This window comes from Nerophis ophidion, linkage group LG03 (genome assembly GCF_033978795.1).
Source record: "Nerophis ophidion isolate RoL-2023_Sa linkage group LG03, RoL_Noph_v1.0, whole genome shotgun sequence".
NCBI classification, from domain to species: Eukaryota; Metazoa; Chordata; class Actinopteri; order Syngnathiformes; family Syngnathidae; genus Nerophis; species Nerophis ophidion.
Genome location: NC_084613.1, coordinates 46,141,311 through 46,156,695, shown reverse-complemented (window position 1 = coordinate 46,156,695; position 15,385 = coordinate 46,141,311). Strand labels below are relative to the sequence as shown.

The 15,385-nt window shown below is 38.0% G+C and overlaps 1 protein-coding gene across 1 annotated transcript; it reads left to right on the top strand.

The window, feature by feature from the left end:
• Nucleotides 1-1,278: 1,278 nt before the first annotated feature.
• Nucleotides 1,279-14,802, top strand: prox2 (prospero homeobox 2). Its single transcript, XM_061893725.1, has 5 exons — nucleotides 1,279-1,336; nucleotides 2,369-3,835; nucleotides 6,863-6,970; nucleotides 8,114-8,308; nucleotides 12,701-14,802. Exons 2-5 carry the CDS (start codon nucleotides 2,387-2,389, stop codon nucleotides 12,866-12,868), a joined length of 1,920 nt encoding a protein of 639 aa, XP_061749709.1. The 5' UTR covers nucleotides 1,279-1,336; nucleotides 2,369-2,386; the 3' UTR covers nucleotides 12,869-14,802.
• The last annotated feature ends 583 nt before the right edge of the window (nucleotides 14,803-15,385 follow it).

Genomic DNA, 15,385 nt, shown 5'->3' with positions numbered 1-15,385 from the left:
ATTTTCTTGGGTTTTCAAATTCTATTTGAATTTTGTCTCTCTGAAAAGTAAAAATGCCGAGCAAAGCGAGACCAGCTTGCTAGTAAGTGCTGCTATTTTTAGAACAGGCCAGCAGGCTACTCATTTGGTCCTTACGGGCTACCTGGTGCCCGCAGGCACCGCGTTGGTGACCCCTGGTCTACTTTATGAGTCTAATTGTAGTGAAAGCACTCGATCACTATGGCAGGGCATCTGTCGTTTCCTCCTGGACAATATTCATGACAAATGTGTGCTTATATGCTATTTGGATTTACACTGTACGAAAAAACCTTTGAAAATGAATTTTATATTTGCAAACTCATTGGCTAAGTTTTATATTAATAAGTGTAAGTTTCTCAATACCGGACCTGTTTTTGTGCCTTTAAAAAAGAATTAAGAATTCTACTTTAAAACAATCTCTACCTCTGAAACGATGATGCTGTGTTCCAAATTTGGATTATTTACAGAACTTGTGTGAGCCTGTGGCTTTACACTTTCCTACATATATTAAATTTGCTTTCTATTTTAGTTACTTTATTGAGTGTCCAACCCCCTGGCGCTGTTTTGTTCGGTTTCTGTACTTGTTTTGTTAATTATTTCTTGATTATATGTAAATGTAATGGATGGATGTAAAGTTAAAGTTAAAAAGTTAAAGTACCAATGATTGTCACACACAGTCTTGGTCTGGCAAAATTATTCTCTGCATTTGACCCATCACCCTTGATCCCCCCCTGGGAGATGAAAGGAGCAGTGGGCAGCAGCGGTGCGCGCCTGGGGATCTTTTTTGGTGATTTAACCCCCAATTCTAACTTTTGATGCTGAGTGCCAAGCAAGGAGGTAAATGGTCCCATTTTAGTCTTTGGTATGACTCGGCCGGGATTTGAACTCCCAACCTACCCATCTCAGGGCGGTCACTCTAACGTTGCATAATATAAATAAAGGTTTATAAAAGTAAAAAATAATATAATAAATAAAAATTTAAAATAAAAACAACTAAAAGAAAAGAAAAAAGAAAGTTTAATTGTATTAATTTGTTTTGCGATTATAACAATAAATTGTGCAAAAAAAAAAAAAAAAACTTAAGTCTGGTGTAATTAAGCTATGGATTTTCTTTGCACATATCCAAATGTTTTACATGGTTATTGTTGGGCTTTCAACCTGGAAGATGTAAGAATTGTAAGCATGAACTGTCACTCCACTTGTCCTCAGAGTGATGCGTTCACCACGTGACCACGCCCCCTGAGCCCACTTCAACGCTCTCGTGCACTGCTCACACACCACGACCACGTTATTCGTAAGGCTGTCAGCCCAGCAACAGGTAAGAAGGGCCATGTAACTTTTCTCACTTTTTCTTTCTAAAGCCAAATTCTACCACTTCTTGGCTTAATTTTTGTGTGCAGGGTCTATTCTGCTGTATTTTGTAGAACAAATATTCTAGGAACATTCTTTTGTTAGATGCATTTTGAGTACATACAATTTCCGATTTTCTAAATGCGTTTTTAATCCCTCTTATATTGGCTGCAGAATACTTTTTCTCTGGTGTGTGCTTTTAAAAAAAATTGAATTGTATTTTAATATTACATGTTTATTGAATTTATACACTGTCAGTGTTAAAACATGACAGTGCATTTATTATTTTAAATGACATAATAGTTGATGTAAGTGAAACAGTAATATATTCTCTCAATGTATGTATGTATGTAACTCAATTTTGGGTGGGAAGAGTTTTATTGACTTTTTGTCTACAAGCCTTAATCTAAGTACGTAATTACAAGCAATTTATATGATGATTATTGTACTTATTTATGTGTTATTATGATGAGTATATTATATAGTAATAATTAGTATATCATTTGAATTTTTTTTTGATAAACAATGTAATCAAGTTATGATTTAAAATTAAGCAAAATTAATTATTATATTGACTGCCATACACTTATGTCCTAAATGTGTTTTTTAAATCCTATTTATTCCAGTTGTATTTTATCAACAATAATGCACTTATTGAGTAACACGCATGGTTCATTTTGTGAACCCCAATGCGCACTGATGGAGAAAGTGAGAGGGCGAGATTGTTTTTTTAAAATAATATCCTAACATTTTGAATTTGAAATCAAAATGTTGCTTTTTTCCTTTGTTATCACTATGAGATGAAAGGACGATATTTTTTCAACTCTTTGATTAAGATTACTGGTCTTGAGACAAAAACAAGATTTGACTATCCTCTTTAATATAAATAGAAATATAAAATATATCCATCAGTGGCTTTTTCAATTTAATTTTTTACAAATTGTAACTTTTTCAGTATTATTTACTTTACTTTACTATTTTTGTGTGTATTTATTTCCAGATTGAGAATTTTGTGAACATGAATCTAAGCTCTTCTGACGAGAGCGGTCACAACTCCACTGAAGGTTGCCTCGAGGATGACAAACACAATGTCACGCTGCCCTGCTTACGCAGAAACATCTACGATGAACCGCTTGCTTCCTACTCCAACGGATCCATCATATCCCAACTTCTCCGTAAAACCATCCACAGCAAAAGGGTACTAGATGAAAGCCATTTCTACCTTTCAAACTCTACTGCTACTGACTCTGGACAGGAGGACCATAGTAGTGTGTCTTCAAAGGATAGCACAGCAGAAGGATCCTCCCTAAATGGCCACATTTCTACCAGGTGCAGCCCAGATGGAGAACATCCTATGTCAGACCACCTGCAAGCAAAGAGAGCCAGGGTGGAGAATATCATCAGGGTGATGGCTGGTTCTCCCAGCAACAGACCGCATGGGGACAATGAGAGGCTCGAAAATGATGGCCGGGACACCAGAGAGGCATATCGGGAGAACAAACGTAAACAAAGGCTCCCTCAGCATCAGGAACACAGCATTGGAGGGCCGGCAAGTAGAAAACCTAAAAGTGACCACGATGATACGAACAACAAAGAGGAGGAGTGCCACAAACTAAAAGAGCAACTCCACAGCATGCAAAGACTTCTACGTCAACTCCAGGAAAAATTCCTTCAAGTGTATAACCGGGAGGAAGCTGATCATGACAACAGGGAAAGGGCAGGTGTAGCAATCGAGTGTGATGACAGAATCAAAGTAGTTGGTCACTTTGCACACCATAGGGAGAATCAGAACCTTCAGGAAATCTTGAAGCAAGAGCTCTCTAAAGCTGTGAATGAGTGCGTGGACAGGGTGTTTACAAAGGTGTCCTCATCAGGGCCGGATCTGTCCGCTCAACAGCGAATGTGCCCGTCGCCAGATATGCAGATCAGCTCAGGTACTGGCAGAAAGAACCAATCAGACAGCTCCACACATGAGCAGCTACAAACTGAAGAATGTGCAGTCAAGCCCCACTCTTTAGAGTATTACGAAAACTCTGAAATGCACCAAGACCAGACCGAGGCCCTGTCACTGGTTATTCGCAAACCTGTTGCGTCGCCTCTGAGCTCAGTAACCCCAACAGTGAAGAGGCCCTATCCTGTGCACCAGACGCCATTCCAGTTCAACTATAGCACCCCTCTGCATGATAGTCAGATTCTGGAGCACCTTCTCAAGTATGGGCCACATTCTAACTACGCGGGTCTCCACTGCATGCCCCATTCAATGGACAGATCCTCTCCAGACCCTGTGGACCTACCGTGGGACACCATCGCATTGAGAGCCAAGGTAACACCAGCCCACCTCAGCCACCACGCTTGTCCCTCTGGCCTGGGTGCAGTGACTGTTGACAATCTATGCCTTCCTCATGTGAAACTGGAGTGTGGCGATCTGCAGAGTATGGCTGACAGACACTCCTACATGTCTCTCAACATATCCTTTCACAAATCAACCACTGTTTTTCACTTTTCAAGCCATGCAGGCTGCATCCAAACTTAGAAAGTAAAAAGATCCAGATAGCTGGCATAAATTAATTGAGCAGTTTTTAAAATTAGAAAGAGAGGGGCATACGAAAATGTGTGTGAATGCTGCAAGATGATTGCAAAAAAAATTCAAAGGAACAAAATGATGCAAGAACAGTCAATAAGAAAACTTTTCAAAATAAGTCCTCAATTCATCATAAGTATTTTTGATGGGTTTGGTAGACTGTCTCTGAGTGTTCTGAACTGCGGTTTCTATGTTACTACTAGGTTGAACAGAATAATGCTATGGATGTTATTTAACTTCCTGATGTTATATTGATCATCTTCCGACATCAAATATGTTGAGAAGAAATCATCAGCCCTTATGTAGTGTAACTCACCTTGAAGACTCAATTGCGTCAACATGCACTTTTATCAAGAACCAATTCCACAAAATAATTGAAACATTGAGAGCCAATTCTTAGTTGCTAAATGATATTCCCACAACAGTAGGGTGACCAAACATTCTATTTTTTCAGTACGTATTTTGTTTTCACATATTTTTGTGATGAAATGATCCTTGTTTACATAAATACGTTTAAGTTGTTGTCCAGTAAGACTTGAAAAGAGAGCTATTATTTTTTTTTTACTACAGAGAGACATTATTTCCATAAATTCAGATATTTTAAGATTATTTTTGCACGCATTGAAACTTACCAAAAGAGACTATTTTAGGCACATAACACATGTTAAGTAACCTCTGAGAAGCCCGCAAACGTGTGTCTTTGATCATAGATAATATTATGTAATTTAACAACGTTATATCCATGCAGATAAGGCATACTTTAAATTCAAAGGCATTTTCGAGTAAACTTTGAGTATCATTTGACTCTCATTCCTGGGTCAGCCTGTACTAGAGGGGCGTAAGAGCAAGATGGACCCTGATCAGGTGCTTTCTGGTGATGCCACAGCATCATTTTCCACACATTGCATTTACAGCGCATTATAGTGTTGTGGTTGTTCAATTATTTGGCATGGGAGAAGGTCCACATTGTTTTTTGATTGGGTTTGAATCTGATTAGCTATGATGCGGCTCCTACTTTTTCAGCTTCTCCCATCTAGGAGCCATGTCTCTGGCGAGCTTTTGTACAGAACTGTCAATTCATGTGGTTGGGTAAATGTAGAGAACATAACCTAAAGACTGATGCATGTATAAAGTCCTCAGCTAAAGGTACTGCAATTAATATGATACAAACATTGCATTAACATGAATATCTCTCAGCATTCATGTACAGTAAGTACAATTTAACTGCAGTCTATCCAGATAAACAATACAAACACCACTCTATATTGCACTTGTATTGACTCACAGCTTTTTCTTTTGGACACACTGTACTTGAGCTTTGACGGGCAGAGGTCTGTAACAGAATGGGCAGCACTAGTAACTTCAAGGAGAATGTATTTCTTTGATCTGCCCCTCTTCCCCCATCGAAAATTATGGCGTCTTCTTTAATCTGAGCAGAGTAATGACTTTAAGTCTGGAAAAAGACAAATAAAAAGGAATACAAAGCTTTGATAAGAATTGGCCAGGAACAAAAGCCGATTTTTCAAAGGCATAGAAAGCATCGTGTTCTGTTTCAGGAAGCATCTTTTTTTTTTCCATACTTGAAAAGGTGCAGGATCTATTTCTCCATCATCACAGTGATGGGGGTGCATCTAAAAGGTCACATCTGAGTGCTGGTGGAAATCACAAGTGCCTCCCAACCATAACACTTGAGCTCTTGTCTTGAGCATGTGTTGTTGGTTCCCTTTGTCAGAATGCGCACAATTGAACATGAAGTACAAGATGACAACACTTTGACTCATGTGAACACAGAAAGAAAACCAATGTTGAGCTAGTTGTTCAATTACTTAGGACAACTTTTTGATGTCCATATCAGTGTGATTACATTTATTATACACCTCATGGAGAAAATCAGCTTTTAAATATATTTTGGCAAGAAATATGTACGGTAATGTATTTCAGCTTTAAAGCTTCTCTGCTTCTCTTTGAACAATAGCTCATTAAGCTTTCATTCCCACATCCTTGTTTCAAAGCGAGACCTTCCTAATAAATGTATTATGTTGTGGCCTGATGAAGACATTTTTCGACCTGCGGCAGTGTGATGGACTATAGAGGAAATGTTCATCGTTGCCACAGGCGAGAAAATTAGAGTGGCAACTTCATTCATTAAAAATGTCCTGTACCTTATACATATATTACGACTATCAAAAGTTAACTCAAGTTTATATATACAGATTTATTTTGGCCGTACACGTTTCTTTTCCTTAACTGTGTCCGATTTTCTGAAAGGTGTTAAGAGTTGTTGTACGGTCAGTGATCAGGACAAATTTCACGCCAAAATACACCCTGACTTGACTTTAGATAAAACCTTTTCTGAGTGGATCATTTACATGCATGCAGGTAAAGATTTTAAAAAGTTTTTGTGTGTAATTCTGACAACAAAAGTGCATTTGTGTTCAAGTATTGGGCTCTTTTTTTAAATTAATTCAAATTATACAAGCGGGTATTACCGGTGATTAATCATGATTAATACAAATATAAAAGTATGAATAATCTGATTAGGGAAATCATTTGACAGCACAATTTTTTATATCAAAATCTTTTAGCAACAAGGTCAATTTGAAGTACCTCGAACTTCATCTTTCTTCCTCGAAAGCGAGAGCCCGCGCGACATATGTTGTCTTTAAATTAGCCCCTCTTTCGTCTTAACAGCCAGCCATGAAGTGCTTTACTTGCTAATTAAAAATCCCTAATCAAATTCGTAATTCTGTTTTGCCAATAAGCACATGTTAGGGTCATTATTGACTGCATGCTTAACGCCGAGCTAGTCCTCAGCCAAATTGAATTTAGCTGAAGATTGATGCAACACAATACTTTGCTCCACTATCATTTTGCACCACAGATTATTTTGTGTGCCTTAACGTGATGCTGAACATCCAGGAGGGCCTCACCCCGAGTCACCTGAAGAAGGCCAAATTGATGTTCTTCTACACCCGCTACCCCAGCTCCAATGTCCTGAAGACATTCTTCCCTGATGTCAAGGTAATATGTTAATAGCGAAATGTAACAAACTTTTGAAGCGTGTCTACTGCGTCTAACCTGCCCCGGTATCAACTTGTCAGTGTGTGTTTGCGACAGAAAGAGCAGCAGTGTGTCGGAGGAGAGAAACAAAAACGCAGAGGGTTTAAATAACAAAGGCAGTGAGCTGCTAGTGTGTCCTGGGGCAGAGGGAGATACAGAGCTATTCTCTGTTTGAAAAAAGCCTCTCGAGTCAGCAAATGGAGTGACAAAGGACTCTCTAGGCAAGGCATTGCTATTGAGTGTCAACAAGAGAGTTGGTATTAGAAACTTGCCGGCTCTAAACACAACATCCTGTTGGCCTCTTGTGGTCTTGTGTTAAGCCATGACTCTTAACTCAGTTCTAGTCTTCATTCCAAAAGTTCTTCAAAACGGTGGCCCGCAGTTTTCCTAAACTGACCTCCGGGTCAGGTGGCTAGGGGGAGTTAGCTGTGGCGGCGGCGGCCTACGAACGTCTCCTCCTTGCACACAATCTGGTGGTGGGAAGTGGCACGGAACAAAAGAGCGCCTAATCCGAGTGTCTGATTCCATCCTATCAGCCCGAGTCAACATGAGGGAAGCTTCCTTGTGTCCTTACCACGCTGCGTTCTCACACCAGTGGAAGGAGAAGCGTCTTTGATGCCTGCCCAGCCCTCAGGCCTTTTTTTCCTTTCACCCATCTTTCTGGATGACAAGATAGAATAACACCACTGATGTCAAGATTGAAGTTTAGAAATACACAGGCCCAGCAGATTTTTTTTTACGGGTTGGAAAAGATCACTGCAAATAGCATCTGGGAGGGTGACAGAAGATTAGCTGGAATTTTGCCCCACAGGTACCTAAGGCAAGTTTTCAGAGTCAATTATTGCAACAGCCTTTAATAATGCCAAATCTGCCACAGAGTCCATTAAATGTATTTGATTTAAAAGCACAGAGCTTAATCATTTTAATTTGGTGGGCTTTAATTGAAGTCTCAGATAGGAATTACCAATTTATCCCTAAAAAAACAATTTTCATTCTCCTTTACATTTGTAAACAGAAGGCGAGATGTCAGGATTGAAGTTTGTTGCCTCAAGAAACCACAATTTACTGTCATTTCATTCAAACGTCATCTTTTCTACTTTCCAGTTCAACCGCTGCATCACATCTCAGCTGATCAAGTGGTTCAGTAACTTCAGGGAGTTCTACTACATCCAGATGGAGAAGTTTGCCCGCCAAGCCATTGTAGACGGCATTACCGAGGCCAAAGACATCACAGTCAGCCGAGACTCCGAGCTGTTCCGTGCGCTCAACATGCACTACAACAAGGCCAACGACTTTCATGTAAGTGCCACTTCATTTTCACATGTCTAACAGCACCTTGCTGATTTAAAAACTCCTGCATGTTCTCCTCGCGTTTGCTCCTCCCTGCTGACCCGCGGGTCACATTGCACCTGTGGCTCGCCAGCCTTCACTGCGATTATCCAAACTCCAGAGTGATGCTTTAGCAAACTGTGGGAAGAGGAAGCCGCAAAATCCCGCTAAAACAACTCCGGATTAGAGGACCCATACGCCTGAGCGAGGCCCAGATTGCTACTGATGCGGAATGCTGAGAAAGACGCTGTGGATTCGGAGGCAGAAGGCCAATCGGTGGGAAAGGGATGCGAGCGTTTTCTTTACCTTGGGACTAAGACATTCCTTTCCCAGTGCTAAATTGTGTCAGCAAAGAAAACAATTGTTTACCAACAACTGTTGTGCCAACTGGTCAGTGGTTGGTAAACAAGGGTGTTTCCTCCCAGCATCCTTTGCGACTGCACTTTGTGTGCATGAGCTATAGTCTTAAAGCTTGCACAAAATATGTGTCACGTGTTGTTTAATATATCTTATGAAAGATTTGTGTTACAATACCTTCAGTATGAATATACACAAACCAAATATGTTTTAAGCAAAATATTTAGATGTTCCTAGGGGACAGGTTACCCTTTACATCAGACCTTGGCAATCATTTTGACTCAAGGGCCAAATTTAGAGAAAAAATGTATCTTGGGGCCGGTATATCTATTTTTAACAACACTAATACAAAACCTCACAATAATGTCTGATTGAATGCTAAAAACGTTGTGACAGACCACCTAAAAATTGGAATTTAAACTTTTGTACTGAATGAGACACCCAGAATGTCCATGAAAATAAAGAATGCGGGATTTACAATATTAACTATGAAGTATAAAACACTGAATATTGACAACATATGAACGTCACACCCGCTCTCGATCGACACATTTTACAATCAAACGAGCGAAACGCAACAAAAATGCAACAAACACAGTGAAATATGAATGTGAAGGGTAAAAAAACCCCCACCTAGAATCTGATGTATCACTAAGCTTTAGAACTTTGTTGTAAAAATCTCCTTCCGCGTGTGTCCCTGACACCCTTCAGGCTGGCTGCTCTGGAAACACTCTGTGGAAACGCACTCCACCTACACTGCTTGGAGCCTCATCTGAGCTGCTGCGACATAGATTACCATAGTAACTACTATATCATGCAAAAGCACAGATTCCAACAATTGAAATACTTTGTATAGTTCAAGACTTACGGTAATTTGAAAACATTGTTGCACATCATAATGGCAGGTACAGTTTCAATCTTAAAGAATTAAAAAAAATTGTACCCTGCCTACCGCCCGAATGCAGCTGAGATAGGCTCCAGATACCCCGATCCCCACCCCACCCCCACCCCGCGACCCAAAAGGGACATGCGGTAGAAATGGATGGATGGATGGATATTTGGGAATGACTGTCGGGCCAGATTGAAAAGCTTAATGGGCCGCATGTGGCCCCCGGACCTTAATTTGCTCAGTTCTGCTTTAAATTATCCAAGTTATTTTCCAACCAACATCTTTTATTATTGAGTCACATCAGTCTATTTGTGGTTTCTCGTCTTTGAATTGTAAATAGTTTTTTTTTTTACTTATTGAATAAAAAGTGGTTTGATGACCCTTTCTGCAGAGGAAAGAAGTGCCACAGCCAATAATTCACCAGAGGGTGCTTGTCTCACAAGTCAATTCTGTCAAAATTCTCAACAGTCATGTTGTGTAAACTGTAAATTTTTTATACTTCATGCCTTTAGTTTTTTCTTAATATGTAAAACAGATATCATATATATTTAATTGATTACAGTGAGATGCATGGTTTCTCTATTAAAGTAGGCATTTTTAGGGCTTTTACACTAATTATTTGTTTTTCTCCATTCACTGGTGGTTTTGGAAGCTAACCCCTGATCACCTGTATTTAATGTGACGTTTTTGTTAATAATACATTAATAATAAATAATTATGTTACACATTTTAAAAAGAATATGAAAAAAATATATATATAAAATATAAATATATTCTATTCTATTTCTCAAATTGACTATGAGGAAAATTAACAATTAATTGAATATGAATTTCAACACTATAATTTTATTGATAATTTTAGATGGCACAGATATTTTTTAATATATATACATTTTTTTTAATTTGAAGAATTATCTTGTTTCCAAAGTTTTTTTTAGCAGGCGTGGATATCTGTGGGTACCTCGCTCTTTCTGTTGAATCGATTCTCGATTCAACAGGATTTTCGTAATATATTTGGTATATAAATTATGATAACATCTTTTCAAAATAGGCTGCAGCTTACAGAAGCTACTCTTGGCTGCTGATTTACGATTTATATGCTGAAGGTTGGCCTTTTCAACAGTCACATAATGTTAATCAGTCTGATAAAAGAAAAGTAAGCAACCCCAACTCCAACTTAATTCCATTTTTAGGAGACTTGGTTTGGTTTGGTTTTGAGTTTATTTCGAATGTGTATAGTATTAGTATGTGTGTGACAATCATTGGTACTTTAACTTAAATTACAATATGATACAACATGATCACAATTTCCCATTTTTCTTTTCGACATGTTTGAAAAGGAGTGGGAATGAGCCGAGCTTATTTAATTCTACCCCTTTTCAATTATATGGCAATTGCTAACAATTTTTTTCACTTCCTCTTCTCAATTTATTAACAATATACTCCATAAATAATAACATTAAAAACAAATAATCATCAGTAAAGTAAATTGTATTTCAAATGTTGACATAGATAAGATTATCAATAAGTTCGTAACATTTATCATGATTTTTCTTCTTTGTACTTTGTAAACACTTTGAGTTTGAACAGAGTCTTAAAATGGATCATATTAGTACTTTGTTTGATTTATTTATTTATTCCATCTCACAATTTAATTCCACATACTGAAAGGGACAAGCGGTAGAAATGGATGGATGGATGGAAATACTAAATGTTTAAAATTAACACTTTGTCTGAGTTTTATTTTTATTTTCCTTTGTTAAGAATAATTATTGTACATTCTTGGGTAGCAGGTTATAATTTTAGCTGTTTGCAAATTCCCAATATCTTGGAATTTCAATATTTTTGATTCAATAAAGAGTTTGAGCGTTCTCTATGACCAACATTATGTATCATTCTAACTGATCTTTTTTGCAACACCGTTAGTGACTGAAGCTTACTTTTGTAGTTATTTCCCCACCCATCAATCCATTTTCTACTGCTTGTCCCTATCGGGGTTGCTGGAGCATATCTCAGCTGCAGTCGGGCGGAAAGCGAGGTACACCCTGGACAAGTCGCAACCTCATCGCAGGGCATATTTCTACACAATAACTCAGATATGGTAACTCTAACGAGCAGATATTTAGGAGTTAGGATAGAAATTTACAAAGCAACTAAAAAGACATACAAATACAATGCTTATTAAATACAATACTATAAAAGGAATTAATAAAGGCAACAGTATCAATGATAATATTAATATTAATATAGTTGTTTAATATTTTTAATCCAAAAATCGATTCTTAAAAAAAAAAAAGTTCTAACAAAAACCCCCCCATTTTTTAAAATCGATTCCCAAAAAAATATGAATCGATTTAGATTTGGAATAAATAAAAAATGCGATTTGGATGTGAATTGATTGTTTTGAGCACCCTATTTATCAGAGTTTAACATTAGAAATAAATAGGAAGAAAAAAACCTAATTCCAAAGCAAATATGTTCTTAAGTTTTTGGCTACATCCATCCATCCATCCATCATTTTCTACCACTTTTCCCAAACGAATGTAAATCAACAGCGCCTCTGCTGTTCACAGGCAGCTACTGCACGCTATTTTAACCATTTTTTTAAACTTCAAAATGTGATTAATTAACCATTAATTGCACACAAATAAAATAATTATTGACCATCAGTTAAACCCCTGAAGGATTATTATTAAGTGAATAACTTGATATTTACCCTTCTGTTCCAAATTCCAGCAAGTCAAGCCAATTAAAGAAGCTTCTGTTTTGAAGTGAACAATAGATGCACTGCATCTGCAGAACTGCGTGTGTGTGTGTGTGTGTGTGTGTGTGTGTGTGTGTGTGTGTGTGTGCGTGCGTGCGTGCGTGCGTGCGTGCGTGCGTGCGTGCGTGCGTGTGTGCGTGCATGTGTCAGTGTGTGTGCGTGTGTGATGAAAACAAAGCAGGTTGTCCTTTTCATCAGGTAGATTGATGCAAACGTGCTGTGAATGCTAACAGTACATGTAGTCTTGCTGCACATTTTTGGAGGTACAGTCTAACAAAGTCCTATTTTAAGATAATATATGTTTTTAACATGGCCGTCTTTACTCAGTCATTCTACTTATCTTCTTTTCCAGGTTCCGGACAAGTTCCTGGAGGTCGCTGAGATTACTTTGCATGAATTTTACAAAGCCATTTCTGCGGCCAAAGATTCCGACCCCTCGTGGAAAAAGGCCATCTATAAGGTGATTTGTAAACTGGACTGTGACGTTCCAGATGAGTTCAAGACGTCTTCCTATTTGTAGAACAAGGTGGACAAAAAAGGGGTTAGGATTTTGGTGACATTGGAAGTTAGCCACTGGAGTATAATCATTTCTTGTAGTGCTTTTTAGTGAAGTGAAATGTAGCTGTTGTTGGATGACTACAGTAGGTAGCTTGTTAATATTCTTGTTGAGGATTATTATTTGGTTGTGTATAGTTTTTACTTGTACTTGTATAATAAGTACAGCTTCGGTACTAGTAGAAAATTCATGTGTGCCAAATGTTTACAGAGATGTAATTCTACTTTTTTAGTATTATCAACCAAGGGTGGGCATTGGAGTACATGAGGAAAATTAACAATCCGTTGTCACCTAGTCTCATTGATTCATGTTATGTTTTTTTTTTTATTCAAATAATACAATAAATAACTTCATTGACCTCATTCGATTATTTTAGCGCCACTGAAAAGAAAAGCACCAGTTCACAATAAAAAGGTTAGCATAGCACAGCAGGCATATTTTACGTCAAGGGTTTCAAACTCGTGGCCCATATTTTGTGGCCCTCCTACAGAACGTCATAGTTTAATGTAATTGCACCCACACGTCCTGTGTGGCTAATAGTTAAATATATTATAACAACAAACAAACATCGGTCAATACAAGGAGCAACTTACTGTAAGCAAGCGGTATGTTTCTGACCATCTTCTCGGAAACTTAACTGTTTTATAGTTCAGGGTCACTACTTTAACTGCTGGTAGTTAACAAATTTCGTCACACGGTTAGAACATGATTTTAAAGTGTCTATACCCAGCAACCCTGACGTAAATTAGGTTTAAGACCTCAGCTGTAGGTTGACCTACAAATGTATTATATCACCACCTGCTTAGCCAACAAGTTTTTATGACAATTATAACAGCAATAGATTTATATAGCACATATTTATCAGAAACCTAAAGTGGTAACATCGAAAACCCATCATTCATTCATTATAGATTCACACATTGGTGTAGTGTGGCGGTAGACTGACGTATATGTGACGTATACCAATCCGTGCCGACAGCCTCTTTGTGACCACTACCAAACATTCATACACCAGGAATTAAGGTGCCTGAAGTGTCTTGTCCAAAGAGACAAGAGCAGTGACTTGGATAGAAGTTTCTGGACAAATCAACTGTATATCCTGAGCCACCTTTGGCCAACTAAACTGTTTTCTGGGGCGAACAAAAGGAACCAAAAAATAGTAAGGCACATTTCATTTATTCATTAATATTTGAAATAAGAGCTATACTGTATAGTGAGCAAAAAAAAAAAATATTTCAAAATGTTGTCATTGTACTGTACATTTTCTGGTTAATATTTATGGGGAAATGACTTCCTTGTTATCTTTTTTTATGTTTTTGATAGATTTTTAGGTTTTCTCATGTTAATGACTTAAGTTGCCTGTTGTGGAAAAGAGTACAATTTAGACAACCCTGGCTTATGCTGTTCAGGTGAACTGGAGTTCGTCCCAGCTGAAGCAAGGTAGCAAAGTAGACCCTACTGTAAGTGTGTCACCTGTCAAAAACAGGACTCATTTAATATTTTAAAATGTAAACTATTTGAGACTAATTAAACATTGCCTCTGCTGGTTGCAGCCAAGTAGCACTTCTCATTTTGCCATAATTGAATGGGATTATTCACCAAAAATAATTTCCTCACAATTATTATTATCACACCAATCCCTTGACTTAAATGGTTGCATTGAGTTTTTTCACTGTTTTCCATTGATGTGTGTTGTGGAAAAAGCTGCACTTACACTGTATTTGTCTTCAATATTCTGTGATTATGCTGTAACTATTTGCTTGATATAAAGTGCATATGGAAATAATACAAGTTACTTAACTGTACAGCATTTGGTGATAATGTTAGGTACAATCATTTCCAGATCATTTTAGTTGTGGACATTGTAATGGATGATGATGTAATTAAAGATGCTCTAAATTATGACATGAAACCACGTCGATTGTGGTTTTCTTTCTCACTAATTACTGATATACCATCACCTTCATGAAAAAGATATACCGGTACTTTTAGCCGCACATGTTCAAATATGAAAACACTGTGTCCCGGCCTGGAGCCCTGAAGGTACCTCTAATCCACGTGCAGCCAAACTATTCTGCTCACATTGTTCAGCGGAGCCAATTCAAGTCAACTTTCTAAGGCCTGCATTCAGTATGCGCCCGCCGCGGATGCCGACAACTGCCATTTTCTTAAAAACAGCCACAATGCATTCCCTCCTCATGACTAATGCCCGAGTTGACCTCATAACACAGTTGTGCCACCAAAGCAGAATTCCACATACCCACTGGTTCTTTCTTCCAGGCAGCCACTCAAAGCACACTGATTGAAAAAGCACACACGCAAGTTGGATGACATTGCAACAATTGATTAATTAGCAATTGTGTGTTTCTCTACAGATTAACACTCTATAGTATTATCTTATATTGTTTACTTTACCTGCCATCTATGTTTTATTTATTTTAGTTATTTTGTCATTATGTACAAACCTTACGCAGATGCCTA

Bases quoted from the DNA above. Each gene is read 5' to 3' on its own strand.
- prox2 (XM_061893725.1), top strand. From the start codon at position 2,387: ATGAATCTAAGCTCTTCTGACGAGAGCGGTCACAACTCCACTGAAGGT. The intron at 3,836-6,862 runs ATATCCTTTCAC...GTGATGCTGAAC, and splicing joins ACTCCTACATGTCTCTCAAC to ATCCAGGAGGGCCTCACCCC. The intron at 8,309-12,700 runs GTAAGTGCCACT...CTTCTTTTCCAG, and splicing joins ACAAGGCCAACGACTTTCAT to GTTCCGGACAAGTTCCTGGA.